Genomic DNA, 21115 nt, shown 5'->3' on the forward strand with positions numbered 1-21115 from the left:
ACAGCTCTATACTGATAAAATTTAAATCCTCATTAAAACTTTTGTAAAACATCAAGCTTTAGAAGTAACAAGATTCTAAACCTGCTCTCTTTCATACCCAAAAACGTCACCAATGATGGCACAAGGTTTGGGCTATACTTCTGGAAGGCTTTCTTTGGGCAGAAGATGGCAAAAGAAATTAGCTATGAAAACCTAAATCCATCAAAAAACAAAAGAAACAGGAAACACTGTGCAATGGTGAACTCCCTGATTTTGAACTATGTAATCAAGCTTCAAAACAAAAAGGGAGCAATGAGCTTTTTCCTCTTGGAAAGGGAGAAATAGCAGAAACTACTTTTGTATTTATACTGAAACAGGTCCACTGAGCATCCTCTGTAAACATTAAATAATGATCACATCAAAAATGGAAACCGCTTATTATTTATTGAACTGGATCCCATGCTCACAGAAGCCATGAAATTAGATTCTCAAACGACTTTATAAACGCTCTGTCATTATTGTTCACCTTCATTTGAAAAGGTAAGTATCTCACCTCCTCAGAGTTAGGGGTTAAGAGAAAGGTTAAACAAATTAAATAAAGGTAGACCAAAGTCTGCCAACGATAGAGACAAGGTTCGTTATCCCTCAAGGACTAAAAGTCTCTCTTTGAAAAATTAAGCAACTTAACTAATTGCTTTTAGGAGAGTATCTCACAAAAATACATTTTATCTGTACATCATGGTCTAGAAAGAAAAGTCACAAAATAATAACTGTGCTAAATAAAAAATCAGTGTGGTTTCCGGCACCCTTTCTATTCTGTGTACTCACCCATGTGGCTGGAGATTTGAAATGCTATTTAAGTCTCATTTTCCTTCAGAAGCTAACCTCTGTGGAATAAAATGCTGTTCAGGGGAAAAAAAATCTTTTCTGTCATTTGACTTTAACTTATGATAAATTAGCTTCAACTAGTTTCTTAGAAAATTGCCCAAGAAATGACTACAGAAAATTAAATACCAAGACTTCAAAGAGGCAAACACACAGCCTTCAAATTCCGACCTCAGAGAATAATCCTCCCTTTCTCATGCTTTGGAGAGATGTGAGTAAAGAAACCGCACTAGGGCATGGTAATGAACCATCTTTCAAATGACTTTTCTATCAATCTTCTTTTCAAAGGGTAATAAAGTGATGATTATTTCTAGGCAGTTTCTGGGAAGTTATCATCTCATTTCAATAGTCCCCAGTAAGAAGGACTGTACTCTGGTACCATCACCACCATGATAAGGGCAGGAACTGGTTGAGAATTCAATAGACAAGGTGTAGGTTGTTAAAAGCTATTTCCTGGAAAATTAAAATAGAGAGAGATCAAAAGAATAGTGTTGGGTCTTAAGGAATTGGTAATCATTCTCTTCTAGATTAAAAATGCAAATCTGATTTATTACCTAGTGAATGAAATCCATTATCATTTGAAAGTTTTATTATTTCTTTCAACAAATAATGTTGAAAGCTTATTATGGGCCATGTTCTGTCCATGATGCTGGTGACTGACAGAGAAAGACAACCAGCCAAGACAGGGGCTTCCGGGTCATGACTTCTAGAACCTGAGTGGTCTGTCTCATCTAAAACAGCAACAACCAACCACCAAAACAAAAAAGAATTTGTTTTTAAACATTGAGTAAATGGTTGTTTGGGAAGTCTTGGTCACCCAGTACTTCTTTTTGCAAAGCCACAGAACATAATAACAGGGTGAGAAACACCCAAAACTACATCTGATCTCATTTGCCAGAGCTGTCAAGAGGGTTTATTTAAGAAATCATGGAGCAGAAGCACTCTGGGAGCATACAGCCTCATGGAAAGGAGTGCCCGTGCACAGGATGCCTTCAGGAAGGACTTCCAGGAGCCTGGCTGCTTCTCTGGTCCCCACATTCACATTCCATATGCGAGATGGGTTTTGCTCTCAGACACAGATCATGCAGTCCATTTTTCCTCAGTGGTTCATAAAAGCAGCCCTGCCTATGTCTTCTTATTTGCCCTAATTCTCTTAGCCCAGTCTGGACCTGCTGCCCATTGGCAGATAGGGGATGGGACACATCTCCAGATTCAACATTGGCCCAGAAGTCAAATTTTTTAGCATCAACTAGAAATCCCAACTTTGAACAACAAAAAAAGAAAGAAATGAAAGACATAAAGCTTTTCAAGGGCAAAGAAGTGCTATGTCCACGGCATCTTCATCACTCACATAGTACAGAGAAGGCACTAAATGAATACCTGTTGAAGAAAATTAACCAAATGAATGAATGAGTACTCCACCCTATTATGGTCATGAATCACTCAAAGTCAAGACTGTCGCATCAGTATTTGCACTCCAGCAATCCCACAGCAGAGCTTTGCCCAACAACTTTTTAAAATGCTATTCTGGTGATTTTTCTTCAAAAAAAAAAAAGCAAGAAAAAAAGCACGACACAGAAATTTGAAATCAAATGTATTTGTTTTCAAGTTCCATTCCAGGTAACAAATATTTGGCTAATGAACTAATGCTTTCAGTTTGGCCCTTGGATAGGCGAACTGCCTCTTTCTGTTGTTAAACACATCACTGAAGTGAGTACTGATGACCCCTTATTGATTCGCAGAGTAGGATAAAGCAGTCAAGACCCGAAAAAAGCATTAACATTTTATCCTCATTGCCAATCAAGAAATCACCCAAATTTCCCACCTCCTGAAACCCCCAAGACCAAAATAAAAGGGGTATAAGTTAGCCCTTGTGAAATTCACACTCACAAGAATCAGACTCAATCCTTGGCAAACTAAATCCTCGGCCTTCTGTGCCCCCATGCCTGGGCAACATCTCCCCTGAAAGTGTAACCTAAGAATGCAGGAATATTGATTTTAAAAGCAAGCCTGGGGGCCAGCCCCATGGCCTAGTGGTTAAGTTTGGCACCCTCCACTTTGGTGGCCCTGGTTCAGTTCCTGGGCACAGACCTACACCCCTTATTAGCGGCCATGCTGTGCTGGTGACCCACATACAAAATAGAGGAAGACTGGAACAGATGTTAGCTCAGGGTGAATCTTCCTCAAGCAAACCGAGGAAGATTGGCAGCAGATGTTAGGTCAGGGCAAATCTTCCTCAGGGGGGAAAAAAAACCCAGCAAGCCAGCTAATGTAAGGGAGAAAGATAAGTTGGAAGGTCTTCAAACCCAGGAATTTTATTGCTGGTAGATTGGAACCCTTTATAAGAAGGAAAGGAGATGCAGGGGGAGAAGGGAGAGGATTCCTAGCCCTCCATCTCTTCCCTGTGAGAAAAGCTGGTGCTTGTTTGAGGTAGGGCAACTCCAATGAGTATAAAAGAGGAGTGACTGACCCCCAAAATGTGCTGCTCAGTGTAGCTTCTGGGGGTCCTTCCTTCAGGCCTCTGAAACTGATTACATGTTCTCAGGTACACCCTACAATGCTCTTTAAGCCTCCAGAACTCTGTACTGGAACAAAGCAAACACCTTTAAAGCACGTTTTCGGTCAGAAACCCCATCTTTCCCCATAGGACCTGACATAGAGTAACTTGGTCTGTAATATTATACACACAGCTTTGGAAAAGGGAGAAATGTTTTAGAGGTTGGCTTAGTCAACTCTCTAATTGACAGTACCCCTGAGTTTACAGGAAGGGAAAATATTTCTTAACAATTTCTATTGCATATCCTTGTTCCCCTCAAAAAGAAAAAGATACAAGGGCTATTGTTTTAGACCACCCCTTTCCTTTCTTTCTGAAAAACCTGAAATACCCAGGCATCATATGATTCACTGACAATACCTTAAACCTATCTAGATTTCTCCAGGATACCAACTTTTTACTGGTTCGTTTGTGCAGGAGTGTGCTCCAATCTGTGCAAATACACCCTCATCACATTGTTTTCCTTATTATTGCTATTCAAAGCCCTATGCTGTGGGAAAGGACAGAGGAGGACGTCAAATAACCTTTTTATGTACATATATACATAAATATAATATGTGGGTGAGGTGATGAATACCAGTGGATGTTAGAGTCTGCACACATAGTGAGAAAATAAATTAAATCATCTCCCTGGTTCTTTAGTGCCCGGCGTTCTGCTCCAAGGGTTTGGTCTGCTCTAAGTGACCAACTAAAGCAATGAGGTACGAAGGAGCATTATTCCCAGCTGACTTGTCCGAGTGTCTCCCTGGGGGACTTGAGGATGACAAACACATGCAAAGCACCCTCCACACAGGCGAATATCTAGGAGAACCCTTTCATCATATACCAACGAGGTCTTCCGGCAGGGGGACACACGAGGCTCAGAAGGCGTGTCCCAAGGAGGCCCATGGGGCAAGGCCACCCTGACAGAGCTCTGACATAATCAATGTTACATCAATAAATCTATGTTACCATAGAGTTCATGGAAGGGAGGGCAAGGGTTGTCATCTTCACTCTTTTTACAATCGTGTGAGGTCTTCTGAAGAATTACTATCCTTTTTCCTTGCTGGAGGCCCCTCAGCTGGTTCTATTTTGATTTCAAGTCCAAAGGTGGAATTTATCCTTCCGGGGGAATAGTCATTCCTTGTTAAATCTGCAAGGAAGATAAGACGGTTATAGGGGATCCTTAAGAACATAATGTTCACACAGATAGACTGGACTTTAGGCTTTGCCAAACGCTCAGAGAGGACTCTGCTTCCTCAGTCCACTGATATGTGAAACTCAAACCCTCAACCCTGTCTAAACTCCCCCCATGGCCATGTTTGACTCTAAATCCCCAATGCTGTTTTAAGGCTTATGATCACTGGGACAGGGAAGGAGAGATGTGATTGCTTGATTCAATATGTAATGCCCTATACGACACAATGGGCCAGAGTTAAGTGAAGCCAAACAGGAAACAGGACATTTTCACTGTTGAATGATGGGCAGGGCCAGTGAGTTCAGCCAAAATGGTGGACTTGAGATTTCAGTGGTCGGTTTTCTGGAACAAAGCTGTACCTCAGATTTGGCATTGCCTATAAAAGCTTCATCCAATTATCGGATCTTATGCTTCCTAAAGCCCCCTTCTTCCATTTGAAAAGAAGATTATCGAAAGGGAATATTAATATGGGTAACCTTTGGGGAAAAATGTATGGAGAAGGATAGGCTTTAAATGTCAGCATACCATTTTGTACTTTATTGATTAAATGTGTTAACCTTAAACACATATTCCAATGTTAAACAGGGATTATCTGCACATAAAACTAATACATATTATAGTTTAATAATAATCAACATTTATTGAACATATCCATATATTACTTCAATCCTCACACCAACTTCATGAGATAGGTGCTACTATCCCCAGTCTACAGATGAGAAAACCAAGGCCCAGCATCACATCGCAGGTAAAAAGCAATACTGGGATGCGAGCTCTCCCTATCTGGCTCTGGATCCCATGCTTTTATATATTATCCTAAACTACCTCCCTTTAAAAAAAGTAAAACATAAACAAAAAGAAAAATCAACCCTAATCCTGTTTTCCAGGCTAAACTTCTTTTATTCAGATTACTCAACGTCTGAGTAAATGAGGATACTTCTTATTTCCACTTACATGTGTTAACTAAGGTTTTGAAAGGAAATAAGAATTAGGTCTAGAAATGGAGGAACTATTGAATTACTCGCTCAAAACCCACCATTATAGGTAAAAAAACCCCTCAAACTTAATCATACAGAAGAGCTAACTGGACTCAAGGAAGGAAGCAATGAGTTATGCCTGAAGTTTCCCTTTCTCCTGCTGATTAGATGCAGCCCCTGTGTCTTCAAGAATGGAAGGATGCCCTCTCCAGGGTACAGTGAATCAGACCTGGGCTGAGGAACTGAGTTAATGCCCCCAACTCCAGCTTGCAATCATGGGATGACTCAGATATGTGTCAGTTCCTGCCCCCCAGTAAGGCCATTACCTGGAGGCCTGATGTCACTCAGTCCAGCCCAGCTCCATCGTGGGCTCCTTCTGATCAGAGAGGATGCCAGTGGGCATCTCAGCCAATGTGCTATAGACTGACCTCTTTGCCCAGAGAGAACAAGTCCTGGGCAGCTACAAGATGAGAGTGATGGTCTCCTCTCTTTACTGCTCCAGTCTGACCTCCCCACCTTGCATACCCACCAGCACCACCACCCCTGGCTGAGAGGCGATTTCTCACTGAAAGCCTGCTTCACATCCCAGTCTTTTGTTATGTCTTACCCACAAGAGCAACTCCTACCTCTAAGTCCGACAAGATTAGAAATTGCCTCTCTTTGTCGTAAATTTAAACCTACTCCATTCCAAGCTACAATGGATGACGATCTTTTACTGATTTCCATTTCCGAGTATCATCATTTATTATAAAGCAGGAAGGGCTACTCAGCTTAAAATATGTGCAATGCCATTCTAAGCACAAGTTTGGCATGACCTCAGAAAAACAGTGGGCAAGCTGAGACAGAGATAAAGCATCCCTTCTGAGATAAAAGAAAAGAATGTAACAGAGCTGGGACTGCCAATTTGAGGGGCAGAGACCTCCAGCTGCTTACTTTTATGTTAGGAATATTTTTCTGTGGTGACTATATTAGTTTCAGAGAAAGTGTGCCACATTATCAAATCAGATTAAAAGATACACATTGCAATGTATGTTTAAAGTGGAGGGCTTTTGTAGTGAAAAACACTGTAATAAGTGATAACTGTCGTTTCCCTCTATACCCCACCCTCCCAAGTGACCAGTGAGTAAATAAGGATAGAAGAGAAATACTGTGGGCACCACACAGGACCCAAAGAGGAGGGGGTGGATGCAGAGACCTGCCTTGGTCCAATTTTACCCCAATTAAGTTGGTGGAACTTTTCCCTTGGAGAGACTGTGACAAGTACTGGGCCCAATGTTGTTTTATCACATTTTGGCAGAACCTGAAGTAAATCCCTGTCCTTTTAAAATCCCTTTAGAGACTGGAAAAATTTGCAGTCAGAAAGTCAAGCCTCAACTGTGACTGAGATAAAAATGTGATTAAGATTTTCTGCTCTACCCCAGGTTACAATGGATGTTGTTCTACGGGAGATTTACTTAGAGAAAGATGGAATTGTTTGGGGCCTACCCGGCAGTTTGAGCTTCCGGCAGCAAGAGTTGCAACGATGTTTTGCAATGAAGTTTCTAATTGCATCTTCCCCTAAATTGGCTGGTCCAAACACCATTCCTCTTGATCTAGAGGAAATATCAGAATATCAATTAGATCACAACTAAGAAAAAGGAGCTCAACTGGGATTCTCTGAGATACCGAACAGTATCCCCTAGTAACCCGGCAAACTTGAAGGAGCCAACAAAGAACAGAGCACTTTGGGGAAGCAACAATGTTAGGTTTGCAAATTTAAAATTCAAATGTACTTAAATCTTTGTACCCAACTCCAGGACCTACTGAGAAACTCATTTCAACGCGAATCTGATAGAAGAGTGAATTTTCTATGTACCACATTAAAACAAAATACAGTAAGACCCTTTTTAATGCATATGGGGTGAGAGAATGACATTCATTACCAAATGTTCTACTAGAAAACCCAAAAGGTAAGGTATAAAGGAAGATAAATTTGCTATCGGAACACACCTTCTAAAAAGACTCATATACATTGTTTCAAACCCAGATACTTTTCTGAAAATAACCAATGTTCTCAAACACAAATCCCTGACAAAAACCTCCATCAGTCAGTACTCAGGGCTCTTTCGACAGCTACTCTCTACCCTGCAAATTGCTATAGCTCAGTTCTTTGTGGAAAGACAAGACCATTACGAGACAATGATTTTGTGGAAATAAACTACATATGCTAAATGTGGGTGACAGAATTACAAGTAAAATCAGTATATATTAGACACATTTTGAATACGCTATTATTATAATAGATCCTTAGCAGATTCCAGAATCGATGTGCAACCATTATCAGATCACGCACAACCATTATTCTTCAGGCTGACCCTCTACACACCATGGAACAGAGCACATCAGAAACACTTCCAAACAACTTTATGAAAGCTAATATTTTATTTTAATGACATGCAGAGTGGAAACAGCACATTTTAAAATCTGAACTCAATTACTGCTCTTAAATACCACGTCTTAAGAAAAAAGAAAAGCAAACTATCACAAAAGGAAACAATAAACTTCGCTTCTAAGGAATGTGGTTTTTCAAAAGGGACATGGTATAAAAATGAACTTTTTTCCATCCTAGTATTGAAACATTTATCTCAATTTCCACTTCCTTTTGGCAGAATAACAGTAGCTGCTCTGAAGATGTGCCAAGCACAGAATGAGAGCTGATGTCAGTCTGATCTCAGATTGCCTCCCTGCTCTGAGGCGAGTAGGTGGAGAGAATCTCTTGGGAAGAGAGAGCGAACAGACACCCAGGATTAACTTTCCCAGTCACTCAATTGCCTGTACAAAGTACGGCTCTGGTGGTATTTACCGGGCTGCATAAACTGCCTCTTGTTAACTATTCCTCTCTCAGTCCATCTGGTAAGTAACCACTTCAATAAGGTGAAACTGAATGTGGTAAAAGAGTAGAATTGCTCGATATTTAGTATCAGAATTCTATGATGCCAATAAAGTAAAAAAATGAAGGTGTTGGGGCCAGCCTGGTGGTGCAGTGGTTACATTCGCACGCTCCACTTCAGCGGCCCAGAGTTCGCCAGTTTGGATCCCGGGTGCAGACCTACACACTGCTTGTCAAGCCATGCTATGGCAGGCATCCCACATATAAAGTGGAGGAAGATGAGCATGGATGTTAGCTCAGGGCCAGTCTTCCTCAGCAAAAAAGAGGAGGATTGACAGCAGATGTTAGCTCAGGACTAATCTTCCTCAAAAAAAGAAAAATGAAGGTGTTATTTTAGTCTTTAACATTGAAGAATCCCCTTTATAGTCTCTTCAGTATGACCCTGCTGGAATATTTCACTCTTTTGCATGCCATACCTGCCATTTCTTTCCTCCCAGTAAAGCATGAAAACCCCCAACTTAGAGACATAACATTGATTCTCAGATGCAAGCTCTAGCAAAATGGTTTCCCTCTACGAGCTTTGTGAAAAGTAAGACAAAAGAATCAAAATTACTATAAAATGTGTCTATTAGGGGTTCGACCACTCCCTGTGCAGGGGAGAGTGAAAGAGAGTGGCAGGGACAATCATTTGCGTCTACACTCTACAGCATGTCTACAATGTTGCAGTCTCAGATAACAAAGTTTAAAAAGAAATACAACTATTTTCCAGATTTTTCACAGCACAGGAAAAACAGGTGGTAGCTTGGTTCCACATTCGAGGAAATGCTAATTAGTGCCATGTATACACAGATTTACTAAAGAACATATCATCGTCATAATTTCATACTTGTCAAGGGTCCAAAACCATCAAGCAGTAAGAGAAAAGATGCAATCCCAAACTACCAGTAAGTGAGACAGCCTCCACTGAGGGTCAATGGCCTGAAGAACTGAGTTAACTGGCCAGATTAACCGGGATTTGGCAGAAAAGGCCTGATGACTTTACCTTCATGTGCAGAAGGTTGGGGAAAGTCAAGAGACAAGAGGCATTAGAGGCAATGCCAGAATTTGCAGCACAACATCTTCTCTTTCAGCAGACGATTACTCCCTTCACCGAGACCTCCTCCTCATAGGCAGTTACCACCTTCTCTGAGCTTCAGTTTTCTCATGGTGAACTGGGGTTGAAGGTGCCTACTGCCAAGGTTGAGGTTAAGGGTAAAATAAACAGCATGTGAAAGCACTTGCTGAAACTGGTGCTTCTCAAACTTTAACACCAAACCACCTGAGGACCGTATAAAACTTAAGATTCGGATTCAGGGAGAGTCTTGAGATCCTGCACTTCTAATCATCTCCCAGGTGATGCTGATGTGATTGGTCCACGGCCCGCACTTTATGCAGCAAAAGTTTAATACACAAAGACATCTGAAAACGTGAGCCCACTGAACTCATTAGATGTAATTCACCACAATTGTGAGAAAATAGTACTTCTTGTTATCTTCACCATGAAGACCAACTGTGCCCAAAATTCGGTGACCTGACAAAACCAGGCAGGCTATAGAGATGCCATCCTATCAGTTTCCAGAGTTTCCACCCTCAAGTCACAAAAAATAAAGTTTGTCATAAGACAGACATTTCTAACCCGCATTGTCTATTAGAATCACATGGAGAACTTTAAAAAATACAGACATCAGGGCCCTACCCTCCAAGATTCTGATTTGATGCCAATTCTCAGCAGCTTTTTTTCTTCAAGTTTCCCTAAGTGACCTTAATAGAAATTGAGACCTACTGGCCTATAGAATGCAATTAAATACTCAACTGTCAAGTTGGATAATATAATCTTAGAATTCTAAAAGATGCAAATATTCAGGTCATATTAAATGACATAAGCCAAGGTCACACTTTAATAGATGATAGCCCATACATAAACTTGGTTAAGTAAATATGCAAAAAAATTTTCACTATGAAATTATAAGGGAAGTATTTGTTGTACAAGGTTCCTACTAAAAACATTTGCGCACACAAGAGTACTGAAGAAACAATATTCTTAGCTAAAAACACTTTAGCTCTCCTCAAGAGAAAAATAATAAAGCCTTTATCTGTACCCTAAGGGTTACAACATGAAGTGCATGCTCAAATATCACAGGAAGTGATCACAGGAGCAATATGGATCAGCTTTATCTTCTCTAGCTCACCTAGACCAAAGAAATAGCTAAAACACTTTTAGATGAGACATCTCTGCATAGAAGCCTACAGATGAGACCATATTTGGATTAATCGTTCAGTAAAAAGCAGAGCATCAAAGCAGTGAATATTTACAATATGATTCCTGTGGGAGGGAAGTAAACATTTCAGATTTTATTGTATAGGGATTGACCACTTAGGTAATTTTATATATAAGTATAGACACTTAAGACAACTAAGAAGTAAAAATGTTGTATGCTAGCAGTTCTCAAAGTGTGATCTCTGGGCCAGCGGCATCAGAATTGTCTTGGAATTTGTTACATTATTTGGCTCCACCCCAAACCCACTGAATCAGAAACACAGCAGTCTGTGTTTTAACAAGCTGTTCTGGTGATTATAATGAAAGTTCATGTTTGAGATCCACTGTCATCTGCCATACTGATCAGTCCTCAATCAGCACCAGCACTTCTTCTTTTCTACTCCACCTTTAACAGAAGAATACCATCTCAGACGCTCTACTGCTAAGTCCTCCCAAAGTCTGCTTATGGGATAAAATGCCCATGCAAATCCAAAGGACAGGCAGATGACTCATCACTCTATATAGTTTAAACTTCAGTCCTGAGTTAACAGACAATCTGATGCTTCATATTTAAGCCCCATTGTTTTGGCCTCTCACCGATTTGCTGGTACTGAATAGCACACTCTATGCCCTCAGTTTTCGTTTTATAGGCATGTGATGGAAGACGCTGCCCATGATAAGATGCAATGACTCCATTGTGCAGACGACAAAGGAAACTCTGCTTCTCCTATGACGTTAATTGTTTCCATGTCAAATCCTATAGAGGCTGAACTTACCCACATTTTCTCTTTTGTCTGGGCCACTAGAAAACTCAGAGTCAAATTTGCAACAAAGTTCATGCTACTGTATTGGTCTTTAGAATTTCCATTTATGTGTACTAACAACTCCAGACTTAATCATATTTTATTTCCATATTTTCTCTTTGCCTCCGTTTCCTAATCTATGCTTCTTTAAAATCTTACTGTATTTTAAATTTTATTGTATTTTATTGTATGGTAGTTGGATATTTATATTTGGATATAGATTTAAATAAAACCTGCCTCAAAACCTTTCTAGGATCTAGGCAAGAAATATAAATGTTTAAAAGTTATTTTTAGAAAACCATGTACAGTGTGTTAAATGCAATTTTCTAAATGATAACATCATAAATTAACTTACTGTTTGTCTTCAGGTTTTATAACAGATGGATCTGTCAAATTTTCTCCAACACCTCCAAAGAAGAAAGAAAATTCATTTAGCAAGTGGGGATTTCATTTTCTCAGAAATTCAAGAAAATAATCAAATTTTAATTTTTTTCTTTAAACTTGTATCTACCCAGTAATAAATTAAACATCATGTGAATTCACTGCACTATAAAAATTGTCCAGGCATATTTGGAAATTTTAGTTAATGCACTGTTTCCTGCAACCCCATCTTACATTATAATAAACTTCTGGGCCACAAATGAATGTTTTAGTGGTGCGTTCACAGTTACTGATAGTAGCATCCATCATTTACTTACCATTCATATATAATAGACATTCTATTTTCTCTAATTCTCAGTGATCATAAAAGAAAAGTATTAGCATCCTCATATCTTCATTTTACCAATGAGTAATTGATGTTCAAAGAGATTAAGCAATTTGTCAGAGGCTGAATAGTGCACAAGTGATGATAACAAGATTCAAGTTGAGCCAAAGCTTGTGTCCCTCCCACTAGGCCATGGTCTCCTTAGATAGAGAGTCCATCCGTGCTTAGCAAGACACAAGATGCTGAGCGCTTCTGCAGGTACAACCTCTGCTCCATCAAAGACACATATCCAATGATACATATATAGCCTTCGTAAACAGTAGAATGCAAATACCCCCAAATTCTTGACCTGGGTGCTGGTTACACACGTGTTCAGTTGCGAAAATACTTTGAGATGTATGCTTATGCTGTGTGCACTTTCCTGAATATGTTATCTTTCAATAAAATTTACTTCTTAAAAAATACCAATACATAAAAGGATAAGTGTAATTTAAAGCTATCATTTATCAAAACAGGGATCAACACCCAAAGTGAATCTCTGTCATAAAATGCAAGTGGTGAGGAGACTGATTTCTGACAGCAGGAATGTTTCGTAGGCAAGCTGATCAGACAGGTGAATGCATCATTTGGCATAATTCAACAATTTCTGAGATTCTCCTCCAATCAGCACTGGTTCTCTTTGCTTGGAAGAGACCAACCTTGTGGGGAAATTATTTAAAAATCTTATGTAATTTATAGCATTATTATTTATTTGTATTATGTATTTGGCAGGAAAAAAAAACATGTTTTCTAACCACTATTTTAAAAAAGAAAGATTTTTGCTATGTTCTGTATATTTTACCATATGCTAAACATTTTACAAGAAAATGTAATCCTTACAGTTTATAGACCTTTCTCCTAAGAGACTGACTTCCTTAGGAAAACAATCTGCTTAGAGTCGGAGTTTTCAGCCTTTTTTGTGCCATGATCCTCTTTGTCAGTCTGGCAAAGCTAAGGGACCCCCTTCTCAGAATAATGTTTAAAATGCGTAATTTAAATACATGGGATTACCAATACAAGGAAACCAATGATACTGAAATCCAGTTATCAAAATATTTCTTTAACTGTTGTATTGTAATACATGTGCTTATTTACTGAAACATTAACTAACAGGATCTAGCACAAGTCTAATAACTACTATAACATCCAACAGGTAATAAATATAAACAGTATTTTGAGATATCTGCCAACACCGTAATGCACTATGTAAATTATCCGTAATTGCTATTGCAAGCAGTCACAGGTACTGCCAATACCACTGTGGTTTCTGGTCTCCATGATAATTGAAGGAAATGATGCATTTCAGCTGTAGGTTAGTGAAAATAAAGTTGTAATTTCTTTTCTCATCAAAGTTCACAGACCCTCTGAATTCTATCCAGGGATACTTTAAGAAGCCCTGGCTTAGAATCTCTTCATACATTGATTTTTGAATAGGAAGAGGGTTGAAACACAGGCTCAAGGGAAAGTGTGTGAAATGTGCTTTGCTCGTCATTTATTCTTTTTAAAGAAAAAGTCATAGGAAGAGGCCAGGCTCTTTATACTTTTCTCATTACAGATATAAGAAGGAAAAGCCTAGAGAGACTCTGCTTTTCTAACCACGTAGTAAATAGACAGAACAACAAATAGAGAGTCCAAGGACCATCAACAGAAAAACTAAAGGCTACAAATCCTTTCTATGTTTAAGCTAAGACCTAACTTTAAGCCCGAAGTTTCCAGCATGACTGAAGCTTTAGGCTGTTGTCTGAGTAAACTGTAATTTAAGCTGGGACTATGCACAGTACCTAAAGAGGTAGTATCAATTAGGAAAAAGGAAGTTTCATAGGGAAAAAAAGTCTATCAAAATCACATCAGCTCCTGTTTACTGTAAATCTTTTGCTTATTAGATAGGCAGAAGAGAAATGACAAGAATGGACATTGAGGGTATTATGCTAAGGGAAATAAGTCAGATGGAGAAAGCCAAATATGTATGATTTAACTCATAAGTGGAAGATAAAAACAACCACCACCACCACCAAACACACAGACACAGAGATCAGATTGGTGGTTACCAGAGGGCAAGGGGGGAGGAGGGAGGTGGAAGAGGTGAAAGGGCACATGTGTACAGTGATGGATGGTAATTAGTCTTTGGGTGGTGAACACGATGTAGTCTACACAGAAATCGACATAGAATGGTATACACCTGAATTTATATAATGTTATAAACCAATGTTACCTCAATTAAAAAAATTAACTTTAAAAAAAAAAAGAAGACAAAGGATCTGGGCTCCCCTCACAGCCCCATCACTTTCTAACTGTGTGACCTGGACACCTTCTTTAACCTCTCTGAGTCTCAGTTTTGTCATCTGAAAGTATGAATAAAGGGCCTTATCTTATGGGGTTACTGAGAAGATTAAATGAACTATTGTAAACAAATTGCTGAGCAAAGTGTCTGACCCACACGGCACTAAAAAATGTCAACTACTATTTTTATTATGTTTATTCTAACAAGACCTCTTGTGAAGTAAAATTCTATTTTCCTTACCACTGGTAAAATCATGTTCTGATTATCTTATTTCCCTAAAGTCCTGTTTCCTAATGAATAAATCCCCCAATAAGAATGAGAGTAGAGTATCCACAAACCTTTATATTCCTAAACCCACTCTGACAGTTGAAAGCTTAACTTCTGCATATATATTTTGGGGCCCTCCAATGGCAGAAGGGGCATTCCAACGTGTGAAAAATAGAGAGCGGTCCATAGAGCCAGTGATGCACCACGAGCACCACCACCCCTGCCTCCCCAGCTACACAGGAATCACCCAAGAGACAGACTTTAATATTGGAGCCCATTCTACCTCACATTTTCCTAGATAGTTGAAAACACAAAAGAAAATAAGACATTTTAACATCTAAAAATCCCAATGGCATAGCTCTTTACCAGCTTTAATAGAGTAAATGCCCATGTACAGGTAATATGCCTCATGCCCTCTTAAGAAACCCAGAGGCTTACATTCTGATCCCAACCACCTTGGGATACATCAGTGAACTTCTGCATCTGTGGAAAGAAGCCACCCTCCTTGTAGCAGCAGAATTCATGATGATGTTGATGCTAATGCTGACTTATTCTGGAAACTGCTTTGTTGCATAAAAAATCTAATATCTCCAAAAGTTCTTTGAAAAATATACTGAGCTTTCAAAGATTGCTCCAGACCACTGTAATTTGAAATGAAATTGTTTTTAATTCCCATTGCTGGGAATTAAATGCTGAATTTCAAGTGTAAAGATGATGATTCAGGCCCTCATATGTAGGATTTTTAAATGAAAAAACAGACTGGAAAACCGCAGTATAATTACAAGTAATTGGAAATTGGTCAAGTCTCCTTAGAGTTCAGCTTCCTCCCCTGGTGTGGCAGCTCCTGGGTTAACGATTGGCACTCCCTTAGAAGAAAGTAGAGAGGAGAAGAAAAGAAGAAACTGAAAGAATAAACTGCCAGAGTTTTTCTCATTCCATCTTTCCCGCAAAGCAACAGGGAGCCACAGCAAGCAGATCAGGGCTTCACTTTACAGAGGCTGAAGCTGGGGTCTCTCTGCAGTACCACTAGGACCACACAGCTAAGAACGCCCAACTGAAGATTAACTTCCATTTTAAAGAGCCACACAGAGATTAATACTAACAACAGCAATAACTAACATGTACTGAGGGCTTGCTATGCATCAGGAACTTGTCTCATTTCAGCCTCTTAACAATCTGATAAGTTAAGTACATAATATTATTTTCCCCAATTACAAATGAAGGGAGTGTAACTCAAGATGGTCATCCCCTGGTCACACAACTAATTCGTGGTGGAGCCAGGAGTCAGAGGCCAGCACTGCAGCTCCAGGGCGCCTCCTAACTGCTGCTCCTGGGCCTCTCATCTCCACTCCCTACCACCCAGACAATGCACATCAACTCTCCAAAGGCCAGAAATACTAATCAATTAAATAAAATACAAAACTGAACCAAAAACCATTAAGATATTTTAAGAATACATAATATTCTCCCCATTTTTCCTTTCCAACCTGGTTTGGATTAAATATGACCATTCATAAGGCTTTAGCCAAGTGCCTGGTACAAAATAAGTACTTAGTAAATGTTAGTAAGTAGTGGTAGTAATATAACTGCTTATAATTACTATTATAGCATTCATGTTCTTCCATAAATTTAGGCCTAACCAATTGGCCAAAACTCTCTGATAAATATCTCAATTTCTTCATGCTCATTCTATGATGTCCACTCCTCCCTTCTTTGAAGGTCAATGTTTTGACATAGTTTATTTGGAGTGGCCTATTTCTGTAATTCACATAATTGCCCAGTAAAAGAATAAAGTTAATTCCCCTTTCTTCCCAAGATGATCAACACAGCATTTGTTCTGTTTAATGTCACTTTGGATTACTAAGAGGCATAAAAATCCCCAAACATAAACATCATTAAACAAAAACCTATTCAAGTGGAACACAAAACACACTGAAGAGTCATCATTAATTCCTTAAAGTTTTTCTTTGGTTGTTTTTTTGTTTCTATTTGCTTTTTAAACAACTCCACCCAAAACTCAAAGCACAGACACTCAAGTCCAGATGAAAACAATCAACTACTCCCCAACATGAGCTACAAAAGCAGATGCCTTGGGCACCAGCGGGTTTACATGGATCATGTACTCGCCAATTTAAAAGCTGAATCATCTTAACTGTTTTAACTTTGTTTATATTCCTTCCTAAAATATTGTGTGAGGGTTAGAAATATAATTCAACCCTGTAAACAGCACATATCTGAAAGGGCAGAAGGACTTATGTGTAGTTTAAAAAGTACATACACATCCTTGAACACATGACACAAATTTCAATCAAAATGGCTTTGCAGTCTTACTGGACATTGCTCATGATGCCCCGGGATTGTCTATCTTGACAGTCCCCAGCCTCCAAGCCTAGCTTTCAGCACAGAATCCCAGGACTGGAGAGGTGGGAAAATCAGAGAGGACAAGAAAAAGGCCCAATCTGTTTAAATGAACCATAACATGGTTATGTCCTATGGGCATGAAACTCATAAAGAAATCAGAGACAGTACAGTGAAAAGGAAAGAATATGGATGGCCAAACCAGCTTAAGCTTGAGTCCTGGCTCCCCCTTAAGTAGCTGTCCAACCTTGGGCAAGTTATTTAAACTTTCTGGGCCTAAATTCCCCATAATATCTACCTCCAGGTGCTGCTTCTGGGATTAAATGAGATAACTTCTATGAAAGTTCCTGGGCTAAATCCCTTATTTAAAACCAAAGCTCCAGTCAGTGAGCCCAAGGACTAAACTTTGACCTTAATACATATTTCGTTCTGTCCCTGCAAGGAAAGCCTGCTAGAGATACTCTGTTTTGTGCTGCAGGATTATGAATCCCATGTGAGGTGTTGATAGTGCAGAGATGTGCTGATCAAAGGCTTCTGTTAAATAAGAGTGCACCGCGTCGCCTCTCTCAGACTGAGTTTGTACTTTTGTGAACTGTCATATCAAGGTAACAGTAAAGAGAGCTAGCTAAATTATAAATTGCCAAAGAACTGAGCTTGAAATCATGAAAAATGCCTAGAATTTAAACTTTCCCATGAGTATTAACGCGTGTGTGTTATTCTGAACCTAAGTCCAAGGTAAAGCCATAAAACTAAAAAATTTGATACAAAACTCATTTCCCATTAAGATCAAAGTTTTAGATGTCTTTCAATTTTAGGCAGCTAATCTTCTGCCTAGATTTTTCCCTTGATCTAAGTGGGAAACAACACAGCAGGTGCTCACGATCACCACTCTACAATGTCTCTGAAATAAATGGCCTCACCTCCCTTCAAAGCTAGATAGAGCAACTCCCCACATTACCCATCCTGGTTCTTCCAAGAGCTCCCGGGACACCTGTCTGGTTGCTTCCACTTAGGTCAGTTTCACAAACAATAAATAGGAAAATGGATACCATCTTTCAGTTTTCAATTTTAAAATAAAGAAAAAAGCACACACTGTCAAGGAAATGTCTCCACTGAAAGACCTTAACTATGGCTTTGAGTAAAGAAAGAGCCGGGGTCAGATGTGGGTGACAGTAACATGGAGAAAGCAATCCCTGGTCAATGTTTCCTGAACTTTGCCTCATGCATATGGTATCAAGTCTTAGGCTATCAATCACCTTGCAAATCTAAAACGAGGAGCTCTCCCCGAGTATACTCATAGGTCCAGTGAGAGAAAGCCAACATCAGTTCCTCCAAGGTGTTGCTGGGGGCAATTTCATCCCCGTTGTTGTTGTTATACTTCCGGAACTCCCCTGTCATATACTTCTCAATGGTCAACCATTGGTTGGCTGAATGGCAGTAGATTAAGAAAACTTCCAGGAACCTATGAGGGGGAAAAAGAGGCCATTGACTCCCCACAAGGCAGCAAAGGGGGGGGGGGAGCTTACATAACTGAACAGTCAGCAGGAGAGGAGATTACCTAACTCTGGGCTGATGCAGCCTCAATGCACATGCCCTTGGCCTTTCTATGCAAGAGATGGAATGCAAAGATTGGGAGTTTTCCCCAATTTACCCGCATCCCTTCTCTTTGAGGAAATTTTCCAGCTCTTTTATTAGTACCGGACTCAACTTTTCTTGCAGTGCTCTATAAAGTTCGTTGTAAGTGAAACAATAAAATTTTACTCTAAGCCCTCACACTGAATTATGATCTGCCTTGCTAAATGAATGCAAGTGTATGGTGACACTCAAGTGAAAAAAGCAAGAGTTCATTCTTATAAAGTTCCTAATTTCTTTAAGATAAGGAAAGAAACCATGCTTAAAATAGAAATGTTTTTCTGCCATAATGTTTTTAGACATTAGTAACTATACTCAGGATCTGCCTGTCTCATGTAACTGAGAGGTCAGCCAGGGTCTCTGCCTGAACTTCTCTTCTCAACTAACATAATTTCAGTGATCTAAGCCAAGGTGTCCCTGGGATGTCTAATTCTCTTTGTACCAGGCTCCAGAACTATGGAAGGAAGAACCCAAAAATAAGGTCATGGGAAACTTCCCCGTGGGTCCAGTATTTCTCATGACTGATAGGGCTGAGAAGAAATTCCCACTCAAAATGAAAGGCCAGGGTGCCAATATTTCCTCACCTTGGTGCATAGGGAATGGTTTGTGGTTTCACTTGGTTGAAGGTATAGATCAGTTTTTGAGCAGCTCTTTGTTGTTGAATTTCCTACACAATAGAGAACATAGATAAATATATTGGTTTACTGTCACATGTCTACTAATTAATGATCATAGAGTTACTAAAGGCCTCCCAAGTGTGATTTTTTAGCCTTATTCAGCTCCCACCACTCCCTACTCCAAAATAAAAATCTCTACAAAACAAAAATAGCAAAATACTATCATCTCCAAAAAAGAATAGGCTATCTTTTGCGTTGAAGATAATGGCTTTTGGTCAAGATGTAGCCAGATCTCCTTTCTTTGCCCTGTCCATCTGGGCTCTGGGTCCCTGACTTACCCTGAGGCAAAGATGAAGCACAGTACTCTCCTGGAAGATGTTGTGCCAAGTCTGCACAACCTCAGGAAGAAAGGACTTCACAATGAAAACCTGCCCTGGCTTGAGAACATCATCCTCAGACCAGGTACTTATGACTCTCATGGCTCTGCGGAGGCCACCACCCATCTCCTCTCTGGACAACACTTGGATCATTGCAGCTCTCCCTTGCTGGGACCAAGAAGACATGCTTTTATCGAGATTCAAAGGGGAACTCTCCTCCAGCCTGTAGACAGTTACTTCTTCTCCTGCTGCAAAGAGAAGGACAGGTGAAGAGTTCAATGAGATCATGGACAGCCTCCTAAATATCAACTCAGAATCAGTTCAGTTTCCCAAATGATCAGAGAAGAACGTGGAATTTCACCTGTGCCGGGATAAGCACAGAATAAGGACATGGATCTGGCCACGTTATTGTCCACTAAAGGGGGATGGGGGAGAAGGGACAAAGCATCAGACGTCATACTAGAATTACGTTGTTCTTATTATAGACTATAACTAAACAAAAACAAAATCAAAGTAATAAGGCTATATTTCTTTTGTTAAAGATAAATACTTTTCAAGAGATAGTTTAACCCCCTGTTTATTATCATCCCCCTTAGGAGCTTTTTCACACATTTTTTTCCTAATTGCCCCTTCCATGACATTTTAATACCACAGATATAGAGGATATCTGTTTATGTCTTGTGTATATATCTGTGCCTTATATGTAAAAAGAAAAAAATGTCTTTGCTCCCTAGGGATGACACTACCTCCATTGACAATGCACGGTTTAACACAGTTGAAGTTAGAAGCCCAGAGCCTCTCCCTCCTTCCTTTGTGCCTTTGGACCAGTTATTTAAAGGCTCACTTTCCTCATCAGTAAAATGGCAGTGGAAATAACGCTTACCTCTCTGGGTTATTGTAAAGATTAAATATGTTAACCTGGCTAACGTGACCTAGAACCTCAGATACAAACTCAATCCCACTTAAAGGATTTTACACACAAAATGCTCTTCAACTGCTATACAGCTTCCACTTTAAGGCTGTTGAACAGGGAGCAATTCTCATTCCACAGACTCCTGAATTCTCATTCAGCCTAGACTTCTCCTAATACAGTGGTTAATGCTTCATAACAGAAGTAGATATTCTATACAACTCCTGTCCAGCCTGTGTTTAATTTTCTCCTTACACCTCTGCTTCAAATGGCTTTTTTTTGCAAACGCTGTGCTGGTTTACCAAGAAAGGAATCTATTAGCTTGTGTTTGTATTTAATTCCTTACCAAAAAGGCATGTTTCGGTAACGTTTAGTAACATATTTTCAA

The 21115-nt window shown here is 39.6% G+C and overlaps 1 protein-coding gene across 3 annotated transcripts in view; it reads right to left on the reverse strand.

Moving 5' to 3' along the window:
• Positions 1 to 2441: 2441 nt before the first annotated feature.
• Positions 2442 to 21115, reverse strand: part of TRPM6 (transient receptor potential cation channel subfamily M member 6) — a 165573-nt gene continuing 146899 nt past the window's right edge. For 2 of the 3 annotated variants that reach the window (XM_008531410.2, XM_008531406.2), the window contains exons 34-39: positions 19779 to 20065; positions 19408 to 19490; positions 18448 to 18653; positions 11896 to 11947; positions 7058 to 7164; positions 2442 to 4550 (exon numbers count right to left, since the gene is read on the reverse strand). In XM_008531410.2, coding sequence (XP_008529632.2) covers positions 4417 to 4550; positions 7058 to 7164; positions 11896 to 11947; positions 18448 to 18653; positions 19408 to 19490; positions 19779 to 20065 — 869 coding nt within the window. In that variant the 3' untranslated portion in view covers positions 2442 to 4416. The remainder of the gene's footprint in view (positions 4551 to 7057; positions 7165 to 11895; positions 11948 to 18447; positions 18654 to 19407; positions 19491 to 19778; positions 20066 to 21115) is intronic. The other variant, XM_008531408.2, reaches the window with a different exon arrangement.

This window comes from Equus przewalskii, chromosome 22 (genome assembly GCF_037783145.1).
Source record: "Equus przewalskii isolate Varuska chromosome 22, EquPr2, whole genome shotgun sequence".
Classification (NCBI taxonomy): Eukaryota; Metazoa; Chordata; class Mammalia; order Perissodactyla; family Equidae; genus Equus; species Equus przewalskii.